Consider the following 19,403-nt stretch of genomic DNA (forward strand, 5'->3'; position numbering starts at 1 on the left):
TTTTGTCCGGCATAGAGCAGCAACTCGACATAGCATAGACTCAACAAGTCGTTGGAAGTCCCCTGCAGAAATATTGAGCTATGCTGCCTGTATAGCCATCCATAATTGCAAAAGTGTTGTTCCTCCAAATGTTTGTAATTAGTACACAATTACTGATTTTATCCTATAACAAAAGATACTAACTAGTCATAATGGAAATAAATTAGAAAATCAATTACATACATAAAACTAAGCACGAAAATAGATCTGGTGTTATATTCTTTAAAACTGAGGGCCAACCTTTCTCTCTTATGGAAATGCAGATTATACTCACGTATGTTAATGGTAATTAGTTAAAAGAGAACAAATTTAAGGAGGCAGATGGCAAAACAAGAGGAGAAGTAAAAATACCCCAGTTTGCTTTGTCACAGGCTACGTGGAGTCTGCACCACACTCAAACCCTACCAACAGCCTTACTAACTGAAATCAGGATTCATCTGACCAGGCCATGGTTTTCCAATTCTCTAGGGTCCAACTGATATGATCACGAGCCCGAGAGGTGCTGCAAGTGATGTCATGCTGTTAGCAAAGGCACTCACCTAGGTCACCTGTTGCTATAGCCCACTAACATCAGATTTCACCACACTGTCTTGATGGATACATTCGTTACATGTCCCACACTGCTTTCTGCAGTTATTTCATGCAGTGTTGCTTGTCTGTTAGGACACACCTCTACGCAAATGTCACTGCTCTCAGTCATTAAGTGAATACCTTTGGCCACTGCGTCTTCCATGGAGAAAGGTAATGCCTGAAATTTGGTTTTCTCGCCACATTCTTTACATTTTGGATCTCGGAGTATCGAATTCCCTACTGATTTTCATAATGGAATGTCCTATGTATCTAACACCAACTATCCGACTACCATTTCGCATTCAGAGTTTGTTAATTCCTGTTGTGCGGTCATAATCACATTGGACACCTTTTGACAGAAGCTACTACTTAAGAAAAAAGTTGCTGCTTCCCCAGTTATAGTAAGTTACTCCTGTTTATCAGAAGTAATTGCAAGAAATATCAGTCATTTGTGCCATTACCTTCATTGACTTTATGTCTTTTTTGGTGTCTTCTCTCAGTTACAGTGTATACCAACAAATTAACATGAGCGGAAATTCACATTGAAGAAATTCTTGATTTCATTACCATAACAAAAGAACAATTGTCAGTGAATAATTCTCAAGCATACATGAAACTAACATACTAGATTACAAAAATTACTGCAAAAAAATAGCAATTAATTGCAAAACTTGCTCTTTGATAATTTTACTTGCCTAGATGTTCTTTTTATCGTGTAGTCACAGCTACATACACTTAACAATCATATCCCATTTAAGCTAAACTTTTTAATAATTTTTAGAGACTATATATTTCTTACAGCAGTTTCACACTTTATTACACAAATATGATACAAATATCAGTTGATCAAACAACCATCACAGTTATATTTATTACAACAAATGTGCTAAATGTTTAATTACAAACATTTAAATTACACATCTGAAACATAAATAAGTCACCTGACTTAGTTTTCTCCTAATAAGGAAACACAGAGATGCACAGAACGCCCAACACACATGTAAATATTATAGACACAACATATCAAGTTTCCTCAAGAACAGCCATGTCATCAAAGAGACTGTCATATTCAGCGACAATTTGAATATCATCATCACTATCCACTTTTTGATCATTTTGTTTTTCTTGTTCTTCTTCTTTAATGTCTGGGAGTATCATCTGAGACCTCACCAGGACACAATTAAGTTTCATTTTTTGGTACCCCTGCAATGAAAGTAATGTAAGTATTATGCCAGATTCATTTAAAATACTAAACATGTCTCATCATATGTTTCATTCACTGCAACTGTACTTCAATCACATGAAGAATCTTACGGTTTAATGGTTAATTTACTGTCCATATAAAAGGGAGCTAGAATGGAAAAAATTTTTTTTTCACATTTTTGGATTTTTACCTCATTATAAAATTTGCAATTTGTCTGCTTGTGTCTTGTACGTGTGGATGGATATGTGTGTGTGTGCGAGTGTATACCTGTCCTTTTTTCCCCCTAAGGTAAGTCTTTCCGCTCCCGGGATTGGAATGACTCCTTACCCTCTCCCTTAAAACCCATATCCTTTTGTCTTTCCTTCTCCTTCCCTCTTTCCTGATGAGGCAACCGTTGGTTGCGAAAGCTAGATTTTGTGTGTATGTTTGTGTGTCTATCGACCTGCCAGCGCTTTTGTTTGGTAAGTCTCATCATCTTTCTTTTTAAATATATTTTTCCCACGTGGAATGTTTCCCTCTGGATACTTCCCACTAACACCAACCTGTCTGAACTCCGGAGATGGGAACTTGCCCTTCAGCATATCCTCTCTTCTCGCTATCCGCCAGGCCTCAGTCTCCGCTAATTTCTAATTTCAATCTGCCGCCGCTCATACCTCACCTGTCTTTCAACATCATCTTTGCCTCTGTACTTCCGTCCCGACTGACATCTCTGCCCAAACTCTTTGCCTTTACAAATGTCTGCTTGTGTCTGTGTATATGCGGATGGATATGTGTGTGTGTGCGAGTGTATACCTGTCCTTTTTTCCCCCTAAGGTAAGTCTTTCCGCTCCCGGGATTGGAATGACTCCTTACCCTCTCCCTTAAAACCCATATCCTTTTGTCTTTCCTTCTCCTTCCCTCTTTCCTGACGAGGCAACCGTTGGTTGCGAAAGCTAGATTTTTGTGTGTATGTTTGTGTTTGTTTGTGTGTCTATCGACCTGCCAGCGCTTTTGTTTGGTAAGTCTCATCATCTTTCTTTTTAAATATATTTTTCCCACGTGGAATGTTTCCCTCTCTCTCTCTCTCTATATATATATATATATATATATATATATATATATATATATTTAAAAAGAAAGATGATGAGACTTACCAAACAAAAGCGCTGGCAGGTCGATAGACACACAAACAAACACAAACATACACACAAAATCTAGCTTTCGCAACCAACGGTTGCCTCGTCAGGAAAGAGGGAAGGAGAAGGAAAGACAAAAGGATATGGGTTTTAAGGGAGAGGGTAAGGAGTCATTCCAATCCCGGGAGTGGAAAGACTTACCTTACGGGGAAAAAGGACAGGTATACACTCGCACACACACACATATCCATCCATACATACAAGACACAGGCAGACATTTGTAAAGGCAAATATATATATATATATATATATATATATATATATATATATATATATATAAACTCACATGGGAAGTAGTCTTTTTTTTTTTTTTAATATAATCTACACCATCTGAAAATAGTAAATTTTTACGCACATTGCTTCAAGATCAAATAAAATTGATAATTTTCTATATAGAAGGCTGTGGACTACTGTGTTATAAAGGTTAAATACTGTGTTTGTATTGGTAGCACTGTCAAAAACAGTATCATATCATTTCGTAGTATAAACATGCATTGTATGTCAAAGTGCTAATGTTTTGCCAAGGAAAAGTGACAAAAAGATTGGTAAATCTCTCAAAAAGTAAAGTATGATGCCAATACGAAGTGTTTTTAAGAAACATGGGTTTCATGGTAATAGATTTTCGAATAAACGGAAACACTGTGTTCAACATGTGGCATGTGAAGTTACAGGCAATGAAATACAGGTAAACTTGTCAGTATCTAGAGAAACATCCATTAGTGCTTCAAAGATTAAAATAAAACATTCTGATACACAGTTTTCTCAAAATGAAAGTGATGTAAATGTTAGGTTAGGTTACGTTCTGATAGATTTACACATCCTAACAAGAGTGTTACACAGATGTGTGTGTTGTATCAAATGGACTAGCCAGGAAACTTATCATTAATTGTGCCAGTTGTAAATATACTTATTCATTTTGGAATTCTGTTAAGTGTAAAGATAATTATTCTGAAGCAAATGTTAGGTGGTTTTATGGATTGAGAGCTATCGGTAAAGGACACACTGCAGCAGAAACAATGTTTGCTGTGATGAATATGCCACGCCCACCTTGCAGGATTTATTGGAGGTGCTGTGGAATCTGTTGCGTGTGAGTCAATGAAGGGTGCTGCAAACCAAGCTGTTGAAATAAATAATGATGTGACTGACATACCAGTAGCTTTTGATGGCAATGGCAGAAGTGCAGCTACAGTTCTAAGAATTCTGTTGCTACGGTGACCAGTGTGGATACTGGCAAGGTAATAGATTTCCAGATTTTAACCAAACATTGCTATAATTGTAAATCAGGGAATGAAGAAGGGCATATCTGTGACCGAAATTATGAAGGAACAAGTGGTGGTATGGAGGCCTCTGCAGCTACTGAAATTTTTAGTTGATCTGTGAAGGAAGGGGGAGTGTGTTACACTAAGTTCTTACATGATGGAGACTCAAAAGCATATAACAGTGTAGTAGTTGCTCAGCCTTATTGTGAGAAGATTATCACAAAATTGGAATGTGTTGGTCATGTCCAGAACAAGATGGGCACCAGGTTGAGGAAGTTGAAACAAAGTTTGAGAGACAAGAAACTTTCTGATGGTAAACCCATAAGAGGCAGGCTGACAGACAAAATGATTGATGAACTACAGCAGTATTATGGGATGGCCATTAGAAATAATACTGAAGATTTGTTGAAAATAAAGCAGGCAGTATGGGCTACCTTCTTCCACACACTGTCACCTGATGAAAAACCAGTAACCACCCTTGCCCTCGAGGACCTGATTAATGGTGCAATTACCGCAATAACAAGCACTCAAACAGTTCATACAGCCATAAACATTCCATCCCAGCAGCAGTCATGGATATCATAAAACCTATTTACAGAGACCTGACCAATCCTGAATTAATGAAGAAGTGTCTGCATGGTCAGACTCAAAATCCCAATGAGTTGTTCAATAATCTTATATAGTCTTCCTTATCCAAAATTTTTGTTGTTGGAATGAAGACACTAAAGTGGAGGGTCAGTGATGCTGTTATTGCTTTTAATGACGGCAACACTGGTAGGGTGAAAGTGCTACAGCATATGGGAATTAATCCTGGAGCAAACTGCATCAGAGAACTTGAACGAATGGACAAAGTTCGCATTGATAAAGCAGACAATGCAGCACAGTTGGCCACTAAGGAGTCCAGAAAGAAGAAAAGAATAAAAAACTTGGAAAAAGATCAAGAGGATGACATAGAATATGGTGCAGGGTGCTTCTGAGTGACTAAAAATAAAAAATTAAGCATATACTGAGTTACAGTCTTTTGAAACTTTAGAAGTCATTCCTGAAAATTTACATTTTCTGTTGCATTTTTCCCTAACTCTCAGAAACCACTTTGAGTAAAGTATTCAAATTTTCTGGGAGTAATAACATACATATCCTGAGTCTACTGAACTAAAAGAAGAACATAATGTTACGTATAATTAAAATTATTTAGGATAACGTACTGTAATACTGTGCCCTGCCTGTGACGTAATAACATACTGTTTTCCTTTCCTACTGAAATATCAAGAGTTAAAGATGTAATTTAACTACTGAGTCAATGAACTGCGCTGCAAGTCAGCGAATATGTACGCCTAGGATAATGAGAGTGGCATAGCATTACCATTTGTATTTTGTTCTATATAAGTATGTGTGCTTGTCTTTTCTTTCTCTTCTTTAGTCGTGCACCTTTCCGACAGCATCTTACTCTATCAGACTCTTATTTTATTCAAATGAATTGAAATTGTATTCCTGTTAGGAATTTGTTTAATTGTGCCATTATTACCGCCAATTGCGATTACTGATATGACTTTACTATGAATACTTTTTTCTTTCGCTACAGAGTCAGGCTAAGATTATTGTTATTTCAACGTATTTGGCCGGAGTACGACAAAAATTCTTTGTTATGTTCAAAACTGTGAGATGTCAGATGTCAGTATAAAAAACTTCTTTTATTAAATAATAATTATTTAATTTGGCATTTCTGCTTTCATTTCATAGTAACGATCATCAATCCACAATTTATAAATGTTACAGATTTTGCTTTACTACATTTTTTATTACGTTGCCAACACAATACCCATGAAATTAAATTAAACTATTCTAAATTTTCTCGCGCGGTGAGAAGACAGTTAGTAATTTCCCTGAAATTATAGAAACCCAAATTAAACGTTTTTCAGTATGCCACGAGTCTACCGACCTTCACTTCAGACAATAAAAAAGGTAAAAAAGAGTAGAATTAACTATGGAGTGAAGTGATTTTTTTATGTAGTTCTAATATCATGTGCATTTTCTGCCAAAAAAATAATTTTCATTATGGAGACTAAGAAACTGGCGTGTGTGTGCGTGTGAAATATTTAGGTTCATTTTACTTTTCATTTTGTAGATTTCCTTTTAATTAATTATTTATTTAATTATTATCAATTGTTATTATTATAGAACAAAACAAATAACACAATTTTAAATGTGTAATTAAAAGATTGTATTTCCAAAATCAGAGGCTGAAATGCAATTATTGTGGTTGGGTAGACTCAGAACATCTAGATTAATGTCCTGTAAAAGTTTCATGTCAATGGCTACAGTGGTTCCTGAAATACAGGGAAGCCAAGTCACTAAATTTAACACTGTTGGGATAGGTCGTTCCAACTCTCCTTAATAATTTATTTTTGAAAAGAGGGGCACATGGGCATGGTCAGATAAACGTAATTGTTCTAATATTTGTTTTCTGCTGTTGAGAAAGAGCTCCTGATTTCAAACACTAGACTGACACAGAGTATTCAAGATATTTCATACTCATTTACAAATTCTTGTATACAATCACAGGCAACATAATTTCATGATAGCAATAATTACAAAGACTTGAATTTTCCACTTAATTTATAGTTACAAAGTTATACTACACAATCAGTTATCAAGTATGCTATAATAATCTATAATTAGAGCTTGAGGCCAATTGGCATCACAGTGGGGAAGTGGGGCCTTGGGCACGGGACATGGGGATCCAAGTAATCCAAGCATTCTATGGTCTAATGTTAAATTCACAAAAATTATTACCTGAAAAGAAAGTATATATACCTGAAAACACAGTATAGAATTTCTTTTTCATGAAACCTGATCAGAGGTGGTGAACATGGCCCAAAAAAATCCTCAAATCACAAAAAATAGTTTTTCTTAAATAAGTGAAAACTATGACTTTGAGTGAAAAAAATGTTAAACAAGAAAGTTATAGGCTTTAAAAAAATCTATCGATTGCTTTTTTGTAACTAACAGTTGCTTTCTTGTGTTTCAATATACATAAAAAGAAGTTAAAAATCTGGCTCACTATAACTTGTTAATATCCATGTTCTCATACTCCCTATTTGCTGTTAAGTAGCACGCGCGTGAGTCAGTGAGTGAGAGAGAGAGATGCATGTGCTCCTGATGATTGGCTAGATCTGCTCAGGGGATGGCCATACAATAACAGTTTCGGCTTATTTTCTTTGCAAAGAGTTGTGCTTTATCAATTGCAATTATTAAAAAATAACTTTGAAAACCTTGCACATTTGTTGGGAATGTTATTATTAACTATACAAAATAACTTAAAAAAAAAGAAATTGCTAACAACTAGATATAAAAAAAGTCTAGTGAATGGCATTAACATTTTACAGCAATGCCCTTGATGGAGGTTAATGTTGAATACCTACATTTTCAAGAAAAAATACTAGGATATGTTTCACTGATTTTTAGCATTAATTGAGTAATAAAGTGAAGCATGTAAGTGTGGAATGTGTCAGCTGCAGCAGGCAGTGGTGTGGGGGCAACTAGCACATGCTTACTTAATCTTTCATATTTTGGCTTCTGGACAATTTAGAAAAATCCTTTAGTACTTACTCTTTGGTAGCTTGAACAAGATAAACATGAATGTTACAGAAGCAAAATAGCCCAAGAAATATTTAATTTTTATTTAATTTACATTTTGTCTATTTTTATCACCATTTTAACAATTTTGTATCTATATTTTTCATGTAATAAATTAAATGTTTTGCTTAATTATTGATTCTTATGATATACTTGTTGCTGGTTTCTTTAGCACTTACTTCATTACTTCAGTATTTAATTACTTTTAGTAAAAAAATTAAATAAATGCAACATATCAGGATTAGTTTAAAATATTTTATTTATTTACACATATATTGCTTGTTACGTCTCCATATTGCTTGGACTAAAGTTTCTGAGGGGCCAATTAGAGGCCTCTCAGTTTCATCTCATGAGCAGGTTTCAGGCACTGCCTGTGTTTGATAAAGATCACAAGCCTAATGCAATTTCTTACCCTATTTCAGTGGAAGCCTCTCAGCCTACATGATCTAGGTAGTCCCAGAAGGTGAGATTAGGGAGTTCTAACATTAGGTGCTTAATAGGGCCTCTTAGGGATAGGCTGTCAAGGAGGAAAACATCCAGAGTGCACTCTGAGTGCATACAGGGAGGAGACATCCCAGATGTAGAATAGGTGCTTCTGGATGCCTTGAAGCACACAGACTGCAGCCAGCTGCAGGTGGTGGCTCTACATCTACATGATTACTCCACAATTCACACTTAAGTGCCTGGCAGAGGGTTCATCGAACCATTTTCATACTACTTCTCTACCATTCCACTCCTGAATGGCGTGTGGGGAAAAAGGAACCCCTAAATCTTTCCGTTCGAGCTCTGATTTCTCTTATTTTATTATGATGATCATTTCTTCCTAGATAGATGGGTGTCAACAAAATATTTACGCATTCGGATGAGAAAGTTGGTGATTGAAATTTCGTAAATAGATCTCACCACAAAGAAAACCACCTTTGTTTCAGTGACTGCTACCCCAACTCGCATATCGTATCAGTGACACTCTATCACGCCTATTGCGCGATAACACGAAACGAGCTGCCCTTCTCTGCACTTTCTTGATGTCCTCTGTCAATCCTACCAGGTAAGGATCCCATACCGCACAGCAATATTCCAGCAGAGGATGGACAAGTGTAATGTAGGCTGTCTCTTTAGTGGGTCTGTCGCATCTTCTAAGTGTTCTGCCAACAAAGCGCAGTCTTTGTTTCGCCTTTCCCACAATATCATCTATGTAGCCTTTCCAATTTAAGTTGCTTGTAATTGTAATTCCTAGGTATTTAGTCAAATTGACAGACCTTAGATTTGTGCGATTTTTTGTATACCCAATATTCATCAGATTTCTTTTAGTACCCATGTGGATGACCTCGCACTTTTCTTTGTTCAGTGCTAATTGCCACTTTTCGCACCATACAGAAATTCTCTCTAGATCATTTTGTATTGTCGGTACCAATGATATGTGTTGGTTCTGAATGGAAGTGATTCTCCCTGGTTTTAGGCTGCTATTTGAAGGGTATAGAAGGCCAGTCTTGTTGGCGAGATGAAGGCAGAGCTCAACATCTGTAGTATTGTCGAAAGGATTAACTGCAGACCTTTGGTACTGAGCTGAGTGGAGGGTCTAAATGAGAGGCTCAAATGGTGCTGTGCTGCAATTGTGTGGGCTGCAGATTCCTCGACTTGCGCCATACAGTGGTGGGTTTTCTGATTCCACTTAATACATCAGGGATCCACTAAACACATGGAGTGCCTACACGGGTAGCAGAGGCTATGTGGAAGGGACTGGGTGGCTTTCTTTTTAGGTCAGAGGGTCTTGGAAAACTATAGGAAGGGTGTTAGTCTAAAAGTATGAAGGGCAAACACATGGAGAGGGTAGACCTAACAACAACTGGTATTGCAGTTTAAACTGTCACAGCAGTGTTGGGAAATAACACAGCTCCAAGCACTGGAGCTCAGATCATTATAGGTACCGAAAGCTGGCCAAAATGTTAACATAGGGTCTAAGGTGTTAAAAAAGGACAGAATAAATACATACAGTTGATAATGGAGTGTTTATTGCTGTCACAAGTATTTTACCTTCTAGTGATTTTGAAGTAGACAATTCTGTGAGTCAGTATGGGTTCTGACAACCAGAATAACTGAGTATTAGTGACCAAAAGATAGTTGTACTGGGAGGGGCAAATGAAAGTGGCCCAGATGAGTGGATACCACTTTGGCAGCATTAATGGAGGAGGAAAAGACCTACAGTTACTTCCAACAGGATGGAGCAACTGCCCAAACAGCCAGCCAAACCTGGAAACACATTTACACAATCTTCTCAGTTGTTAACTGAGGTCAGTCTGGTCACAGTCCTAGCTGGTCACCCAGGTCACCTGATCTGTCAGCATCCAATTACTTTGTGGGGGAGCCTTCAAGTGTAAGATGTGTTGCAACAATCCTTGTAGCCTCCAAGAACTGCCACAGAACTTTTTGGATGAAATTGCAGCAATTCCAGCAACTTTGATTTGCTTTCAATAACTTGCTGATCAGGACCCAAAAGGGCTAACAGATGAATGGTGGTCAATTTCAACATATACTACAGTCAGGTTAGTACTGTATTTCCTTCCTTCTGCTGTGCTTCTTTGTACCCTGGAACTCTGTTCTCCAGACCACTTTTATTTGCCCTAACCTATAGCATGACTGAACAATGTATCACCCAAATCCACCAAAAATAAATGCATAATATATAAAAAAAATAAATAAATAAAAATAAAAATAAAAATTCGCTTAAGAGATAACTTCCATTCCTTCCAATCTGACAATGTAAGCATACTTCTACATCTTCACAGATATTCCACAAGCCATCATATGGTACATGGTGGAGGGTACCCTGTTCCATACTAGTTACTTCCTTTCCTGTTCCACTCACAAATAGAGTGAGGCAAAAATGACAGTCTATATGCCTCTGTCTAAGCCCTAATTTCTCATATCTTATCTTTGTGGTCCTTATGAGCATGTATGTTGGGGGCAGTAGAATTGTGTGGCAGTCAGCTCCAAATGCTGGTTCTCAATATTTTCTCAATGGTGTTTCTCGAAAAGAGCTTCACCTTCCCACCAGGGATTCCCATTTGACTTCACAAAGCATCTCCATAACACTTACGTGCTGTTTTAGCCTACCAGTAACAAATTTAGCAGCCTGCCTCTGAATGGCGATTGAGAGATATATACCAAATAAATTAATAAGAGATGGCACTGATCCCGCATGATACATAATGCACCACAGCATTATGTTTACTACCTGAGCCCCCATATCATTCTGTTACTCGCTCCTGTGAACGGGAACGCGTTACGCAGATTTTGGTGTCACTTGCGTCCCTCTAGAAAAGTTTTTACTGAGTTTAACGAAGGCGGTGTTGGCCTGATATATTTGACGATGCCCTTTGGCTACACTGACTAAAGGATCCTTTTAAGAAATACCAAATGAAGATAACCTGAACATGCCTAAATAAGGCGAAACGTGTATTCAATGATGCCCTTTGGCTACACTGACTAAAGGGTCCTTCTAAGAAATACCAAATAAAGATGTATTTGTTCTCTGTTTTCTATGTAGATAACCTGAAGATGCCTAAATTAGGCAAAACGCAGAGTTGAAAAATAAATAACTACAATTGCATACAAGACTGTTTGTAACCCGTACTAAATTACTAGCATTCTGCAGTTGAAGTATCATCCAGATTCAATGACTTTTTTTTTATTTCTATCAGAAGGAACAAAGTAAACAATGGTTGCAGTTTTTTAATTCAGTGTTGGGGCTTCAGAGCTGGCGAATTAAGTCTTGAAATAAGTGAATTTTATGTCTAAATAGTTACACTTTTTTGTTTTCAAATAGAGATACTACAATTTTTACTTGCAATGGCAGCGGATTTGGGACAAAAACAAACTACTATTTTGCTTAAAATGAAGATTGAGATACTAAACAAACATGATACAAAATAAAAGTTAAACACAGAAATTTGTAAATATTTAGGCACTGCTAATTGTACACTGTTGATAATGTTTAAACACAGGGAAAAAATTGTAGCAACATTTGAGTGAACCCTATATTTGAGCCAGAGAGAAAATGAATGAGAATGAGAGAGATCAATGCAAAGACTGCTTTGCTCATTTGATTCAAATAAGCTACCTCTCAGAATGTCCCCTTTATGTTGGAAGGAACTAATGAACTTTAACACGAATGTGTAATGAATTTTCTGAAAATACAGACGAGCTGCAGCACTTCATGAAAAGAAATGACAGAGTTAAAAACAATTTATTGACTCTGGCTATGAGTTATGTACATTCTACATTGCTTTCAATATTTGAACAATACAGCGAGAAATATGTCTTCAACTCTGATCAGCCTGGCGTACTTTACCAAGGTGTATCCAGCAAGACTATAATTTGAGGAACAATCTTTCCCAGGGAAAAAACACCAAGGAAATAATTACAGTATCGGTACAATTAAGTTTGCAAACATAATGTTAAAAAAATGTAAGAACAATACAAGCTGAATATATGGTAGACAAAAAACAGTGGATGGTAGCAGCTATGATCACTGATTGATTAAAAATCACAATCCTCTCCAATACTTTGTGCAAAATCTGTCTTAAGTGAAAGTGAATGAAAATAAATGTACAATACAATGTTTATACAATAACTTGTAGTAATGGATTTCATCAGTTCTTAAAAATCACAGATGTGTAACAGCAAATAAAAGCTCATAAAAAAAATTGAAATTGGTATCTGGGTACAAGGTAATTGAGCTATTTTCCAACACGCTATGATCATAAGTTGTTTGTTCAAAACATGCGTTTTTGAGATATGATTCTTTGTGCTCACCCAGAAAAAAGCAAAAATTGAAGAATGTGTTGAGTTAAACCAAAAACATCACAGCAGCTATGTGGTTAAACCATAAGCATACATGTGCTCTGCTTAATGATAAATTTTTCCGCAATTGACATTACAAGCTTATTACAAGTTGGTTCGGTGAATTTCCGTACACAGTGTAAAACGTAAATTTTAAAGAAAACTCAGGTGCTACAGTTTTGCTTCATGCCCTCTATCAATGCTGCGCAGTGTGTGTGGTCCAAAGTATATATGTGCTTAGTGTATGTAGTTGTTGCAACTGTATCGTGTCAGATTTGAACACGGAAATCTCTCAAATGTGCTGTCGCAAAACTCTTGTTCTATTTCCATGTGACATCTCTGACATAGTACATCATCTGCACAAACAGTATATTTTCAGCACTTCACAAAATGCTTTCACCTCTACCTGCACTCTGGTTGTTGAAGGGTCACTCCCCTCTCCACACATCCAGTAGGTGAACTCATTTTAGTGTGTTAGTGTGGTGTGATGGCTGCACTGGCTATTGGGTGACTTAACAAGTCGCCAGCCAATAAGAGTTCACTAGCCAGAAATGGGCAATGTTTCCTTGAATATGACGAGCACATTCTTTGAGACTCAGTGTTCAAACTTAAAAGGTTGTTGATTGACAATGGTGCAGAATACAGAACATTGGAAATATGTGCAAGAAGATGAGACTGAGTTATACATGCACAAGGAAACATAGTGGCTGGTCCCCTTCATCACATATTGGCTCGGTCTGGAACACTTGGCGTTGACTGTCTTGTTTTTCCATTACTGCTCCAACCTAGTGTTGTTGTATCATAATTGCGCAATGAAGCTAAATATGCAAGTTGTGTTGGTAACACTGATCGTGGATTACGCCAGCATTTCCTCTCTCACGTCTCCCCTCTCCACAACGGCATAAAATACCCCCTTAACTCTGCTGTCATCCGTGTTGCAATCCATTTGTCTTTTGTGCCACTTATAACTCATTCAATCACATTAAATGTCAGTAGGACAGAAACGGTATGAAGTCAAGCAAGATGCCGAGTAAGAACTTAGTATTGAGGTAAATCTTACTAGGAAGAATCAGGGAATTTTTAGCATTATCTTTATGTGTTTTTCACAGAGGCTGATAATTTATGGTGTAGAGCTGCAGAAAATGAAAAATCGGAGAACATAAAATTGAAGTTGCACTGCAAAACAGTTGTCTTGTTCATATGCAAATCATATGAACAAGACAACTGTTTTACAACCATGAGTCAAGGCAGTAAATAAAATCTGAAATTGCAAGACTGAAAGCAATTACTCCAAAATTATTTACTCAAATTTAAAGAAAAAGAATATTTCACCAGCAGTTTATTAGATGCACTGCATATGTGACAGGCTGCCTGGAATGCGGTGATACCAAAGCAGATTGACACTGGCTTTCATTATGGGGGTTCAAAGTATCAGATTCACTGGCATCTCGATGATCAGCAGACACTGACACTGAGCTGACTTTTATTGAAATGTCTGGGAAAGTTTTTATATCATTAAACCCTCCTACAGCCTCACAAGATGAATTTTTTGCAGTCCATAATGACGTGTGCACAGTGCTAATTATGACTGATGGAGACTTTTGGAGTCCATACAGAGGTCAAAACCTAAAAAGCACATTGAAGTTTGTGTCCACACTACATCAAAATTATGAAACCTAATTAAAAGTACATGCAGATATTTAGATGTGCGTTTGAATGGGGAAATGAATATACAACAATTTGTTGTAAAGTTTAATGCAGAAAAAAGCTCAGCAAAGATCCGCCCCCCCCCCCCCCCCCCAAAAAAAAAAAAAACAACTGTATATGAGCTTTTAGTGTATTGTAAGTCACTACAATAGTAAATTTTAGCAAGAACTCAAATTGTTGTAATGCATTAAAATTTGATGAAACAAAAATTCAATATTTCTTTTTTCGTGCATCATTTAACATGAAAAAATATTTAGGTCTCTTCTGTTTCGTGTTTAATATTTATCGCTAAAGCATAAAATACTGACAAACTGCTTGTTGCCTATACTTGTGGGTACAGGTGTCCGCCAAAAGTGACAAAAATAAAATAGAAATCTAGAAAAACGAAAAGGGTATTACAAATGAGAGTATTACAGTTCACAAAATTAATGGAAAACGCTAAAAGGCAGATCATGATTTATTTTCCTGTACTTTTATTTCATTTCGACTGATGTTATGATTTTTCTCACTAATGACTACTTTTCTTCCTTGCACCAATTCCTTCAAGTAATTATCATCTCAAGTTAAATCAGCTATTAAGGGACACGAGAGAGGCAGAAATAAATGATGATAACTGATATTTTGATGAAAACAGACATACAATCTTATATTTAATTTTAATAAGGTCGTCATTTTTCAGACCTCAAATAGTAGACAGGAGTACACAACTTTATTTTCCTGGTCACTTCAGATTGATGATGTACATAGTAAGAGCTACCAACAGAACACAGCTGGCAACTCTCATTCCAGTAAGCAGTGAAGTCAGTGGACGAAGTCAATTGTTAACCTGCTTTGCGGCTGCAAATATGACAATTCATGTTCAATGGTATTCCAAGATATTTTACAGTAGGGAATTATTGTTGACATGCTAACTGCAGACGTCAGAATGCAAAATGAAATGTAAACCCAAGCAATTTGTAAATGTGTTTGATTGTAAGATTCTAGGTATAGCATAGTCATAGAGTACATTAGTTTCATAACTATGGTACGGAAATTAGTGACATCTTCCTCATGATACTTCCCATACTTCCTGAAGTGGTATTCCGGCACCCACACAACGTAAACAATATCCTGGTCCATCCCTATATAATTCCCAATCCTGACCCCTTGGCAAAGCAGTCATATCCCTGTGGAAAACCTGGCTGCAAGACCTACATGATTAACCCACTCAGCATGTCTTACACTAGTCCTGTCACAGGCTTATTCTATTCCATCAGTGGGAGGGCCGTGTGAAAACAGCCATGTCATACATCAGCTCTACTGCAATTTCTGTACAAAATTTAATATGACAACCAACCAGATGTCCATCAAAATGAAAGGCACAGAGTTGACTAGCCAGTGATAGAACTTGCTGCTGCGCATAGCATGCTCAAGTTCAATGGCTGCTGCGCAAACTGTACCATCCAGATCATTCCCCACAAAACCAGATTTTCTGAATTATGCAGATGAGAGTTATCCTTGGAATACATCCTTCATTCCCTTAATCTTCCTGGCCTCAATCTCCACTAACCCACTGCACTCTCAAAATTCACTCCTACACATCAATGCCATCATGCACTGCACAAACTTTGTTGTTGTTGTTTTGAAAGACCTTTGATGTGCAGCAACATCTACGCTGCATATGTTCGTATTACGAAGGTATAAATTCGGATTCCACCAAACACCGCATGTTACTTTCTGAAGCATTGAAATAAAGATTGCGATGTGCTTTTGTAAGCCATTCATAGCTCCTGTCACATGATCTCACCAGCTGATGACAGCACACGACACGTGATGTAGTCCGCCAACAGCAACATCACTCTTAAGTAGTGCGAACACACAAATAAGAAAAGTTAATGGTTTAAATTAATATACATAGCGTTCACATATAATATTGGTCTCTAAGATTAATAAGCTGCAAGAGAAGCTAAGCTTGCTCATATAATGTTGATCTTCTTTGCACGTGTTACACTTTAAGACACATCACACAAATGTGCCAGTAAAATTTTTTAATAATGACCTAAATGTCTAATCTTCTGGGCTCGAAATTCTTCTAAACGGTCCTTCTCAAAGAGTTTATTTTTAAATGAGAGTCAAATGCTTTGTGGCTTAAGAAATTCATCGTACATTCTCGCACACAGTTCATCTTGAGTAAAACGAAATTTGCTTTGAATGCAATGCTTTTCAAATCCCCATTCGCAATATTTTCCCGCAACCTGTTAGAAATAGGTTCATTTCAGCAACTGAAAGAGAGCGCCAGGAAAAAGGCATCAGTGCGCTTGTGCAGCTACGATCACGCAGGAAGCCCTTATGTTCATATGTGTAAAAAACTAGAAGATCTTATATTATGTCATAAAAGAAACAAGACATCAGAAGATGTCTTCAAGAGTATCGGAATTTCGTGCACCACACTAAAATGCATAATTCGGCTTAAAGTGCACATTCGTATGTAAATTTTCTTGGAGCACCAGTACTGTATTGCCTCATGTTCGGTTCTTTATTATGGCATAATGCCATAAGAGTACTTGAAATGCAGCGAACAGTTGAAACTATGCATAGTGTGAAATTAAACACTTCATTTCAGATAAATTGACTGCCTCAGTGGAAAAGATTAATAAAAGCCATATCTCTTTAGCGAACCTTCAAAAATAACTTCATTGGTCTGCAAGGTAATTAATGCTTGACTGTCAGAAAGGTGGAAATAAAACATGAAACTAGTAACATATTTTAGCCTTCCGTAATTATTCGAACATATTTTCATGCATTTGATAGCTCCTGGTCACAAAAATCAGTTTTGTTCTCATTTAAAGTGAGAGCAATAAATGAAGAGGAAACAATAAAATCACTGACGTCACATCGAGACGACACACCTCCCCACCACAACTCAGACTGCTCTATGCATCAGGCCCAGATTAACTGTATTTCCGAACCAGGGCAATATTAGATAGTGGTGCCCAGCCACACTTCTGTAACCAGAAGCGGGAGAAGGTACTACTCATACGCGACTCAACTACGCATGCGCAAGAGCCCACCCACAACTGCTCAAAGAAATCTAATTTAAACGGTTGTCACGTCACACTCATCGGAGGCAATTTGTTGTTACGAAGCATTGCATAGTCTTCATAAAGCCTTGGACATACTTTGCTATTGGCAGACGCTCACATGAGCACTGTGTTTTGTTGTTGTGTGTGGCGCTTTTCCTTCGCAACTTAAGTTTTATTTTCATTTTTGCTCTCTTGTTCGTGTTTTGTTGCTGCAGTATTATTCTGCAGTAGCGGGATACAGTACTATCCTTTGTTAGAGTATTGGTTCTTACCAGTCAAAATCAGAAAAACTTAACTGAAAACTAAAACAATAAGAAATTCCTCTAAACAATTCCCGGGTTTTTCCTGGTTTTCTCCCAGATGAAAAAATTCCCGGATTTTTCCCGGATCTCCCGGTTGTCCTGGGTCGTATACACCCTGACAGAGCATAATTTAATCATCACTAACATTTGGTTTAAGAACAGTAAAAGAATGTTGTAGATATATAACAGAGATGGGGAGCTGGAAGGTTTCAGACTGATTATATAATGGTAACGCTAAGACTTTGAAACTACATTTCAAACTGTAAGACATTTCCAGGCATAGATGTGGGTTCTGACCATAATTTATTGCTTATGAAATGCAAACTAATACCAAAGAAATGGCAAAAAGGTAGAAAATTAAGGAGATGGGACCAAGATAAATGGAAAGACCAGATACTGTTGACAGTTTCAAAATGAGCTATAGGCAACAATTGACTCATGCAGGGGAAAGGAACACAACACAGGAAGAGTTGGGTAACCCTGAGAGATGAAACAGTGAAGGCAAAAAGATAAGGCTTTCTAGAAATTCTTGGATAACACAGGAGATACTAAATTAAATGCAGTTAAAGAAGCAGGCAAAAGGAAATAGATGTCTAAAAATGAGGCTGAAAAAAATCGTAAAATGGCTAAGCAGCAACAGCTAGAGGCCAAATGCAAGCCTGCAGAAGCTTGCATAACTACAAGAAAGATAGTCGCTGCTTGTAGCAAAATTAAAGAGTCCTTTGGAGAAAAGAGAAGTGATGCATGAATATCAAGATCTCAGACAGCAAGCCATTACTAACAATGTAGGAAAGATGGAATGATTATATATAAGGGCTTTGTAAGCGGAACCTCTTACAGAAAGAGAAGAGGCAGGAGATATGATACTATGAGAAGTATTTTGACAGAGCACTGAAAGAGAGGTTAAAATAAGGTCCCAGGAGTAAGTGACATTTTCTCAGAATTATTGAGAGCATTTAGAGAGCCAGACATGACAAAATTATTCCACCTGTTGCACAAATATATGAGATGGGTGAAATACTGCCAGATTTAAGGAAGAATATAATAATTTCAGTTCCAAAGAAGGATACAATGGCAGCTATGAATACTACAGAAGCATCAGTTTAATAAGTCATCGTTGCAAAATATTGACACAACTGTTTACAGAAGAATGGAAAAACTAGTAGAAGCTGAGCTCAGGGAAGATCAGTGTGGGTTCCAAAGAAATGTAAGAGCACGAGGCAATACTGACCCGATGACTTACCTTAGAAGATCGGTTAAAGAAAGGTGCAGCAAATGTTCACAGTATTTGTAGCTGTTGACAATGTTGACTGGACAACACTCTTTGAAATCCTGTAGGTTGCAGGGATAAAATAGATAAAATACAGGGATTAAAATGTTATTTACAGCTCGCACAGAAATCAGACTGCAATTATGAGTAGAGGGGTATGAAAGGGAGGCAATGGCTGAGAACAGAGTGAGAAAGGTTTGTAACCTATTGATTACGTTATTCAGTATGTCGATTAAGCATGATGTGAAGGAAACCACGGAGAACATTGGAAAAGCAAATGAAGATCAAGGGGAAGAAATAAAAGCTTTAAGTGCATTTCCAGCAGTGTGTTACCATA

The 19,403-nt window shown here is 37.1% G+C and overlaps 1 protein-coding gene across 1 annotated transcript in view; it reads right to left on the reverse strand.

Moving 5' to 3' along the window:
* Positions 1 to 1,358: 1,358 nt before the first annotated feature.
* The window catches only part of LOC126187907 (WD repeat-containing protein 74), a 109,003-nt gene continuing 90,958 nt past the window's right edge, over positions 1,359 to 19,403 (reverse strand). The window contains exon 7 of the mRNA XM_049929265.1: positions 1,359 to 1,812. Coding sequence (XP_049785222.1) covers positions 1,633 to 1,812 — 180 coding nt within the window. The 3' untranslated portion in view covers positions 1,359 to 1,632. The remainder of the gene's footprint in view (positions 1,813 to 19,403) is intronic.

The sequence above is a fragment of the Schistocerca cancellata genome, chromosome 1 (assembly GCF_023864275.1).
Source record: "Schistocerca cancellata isolate TAMUIC-IGC-003103 chromosome 1, iqSchCanc2.1, whole genome shotgun sequence".
Taxonomy (NCBI): Eukaryota; Metazoa; Arthropoda; class Insecta; order Orthoptera; family Acrididae; genus Schistocerca; species Schistocerca cancellata.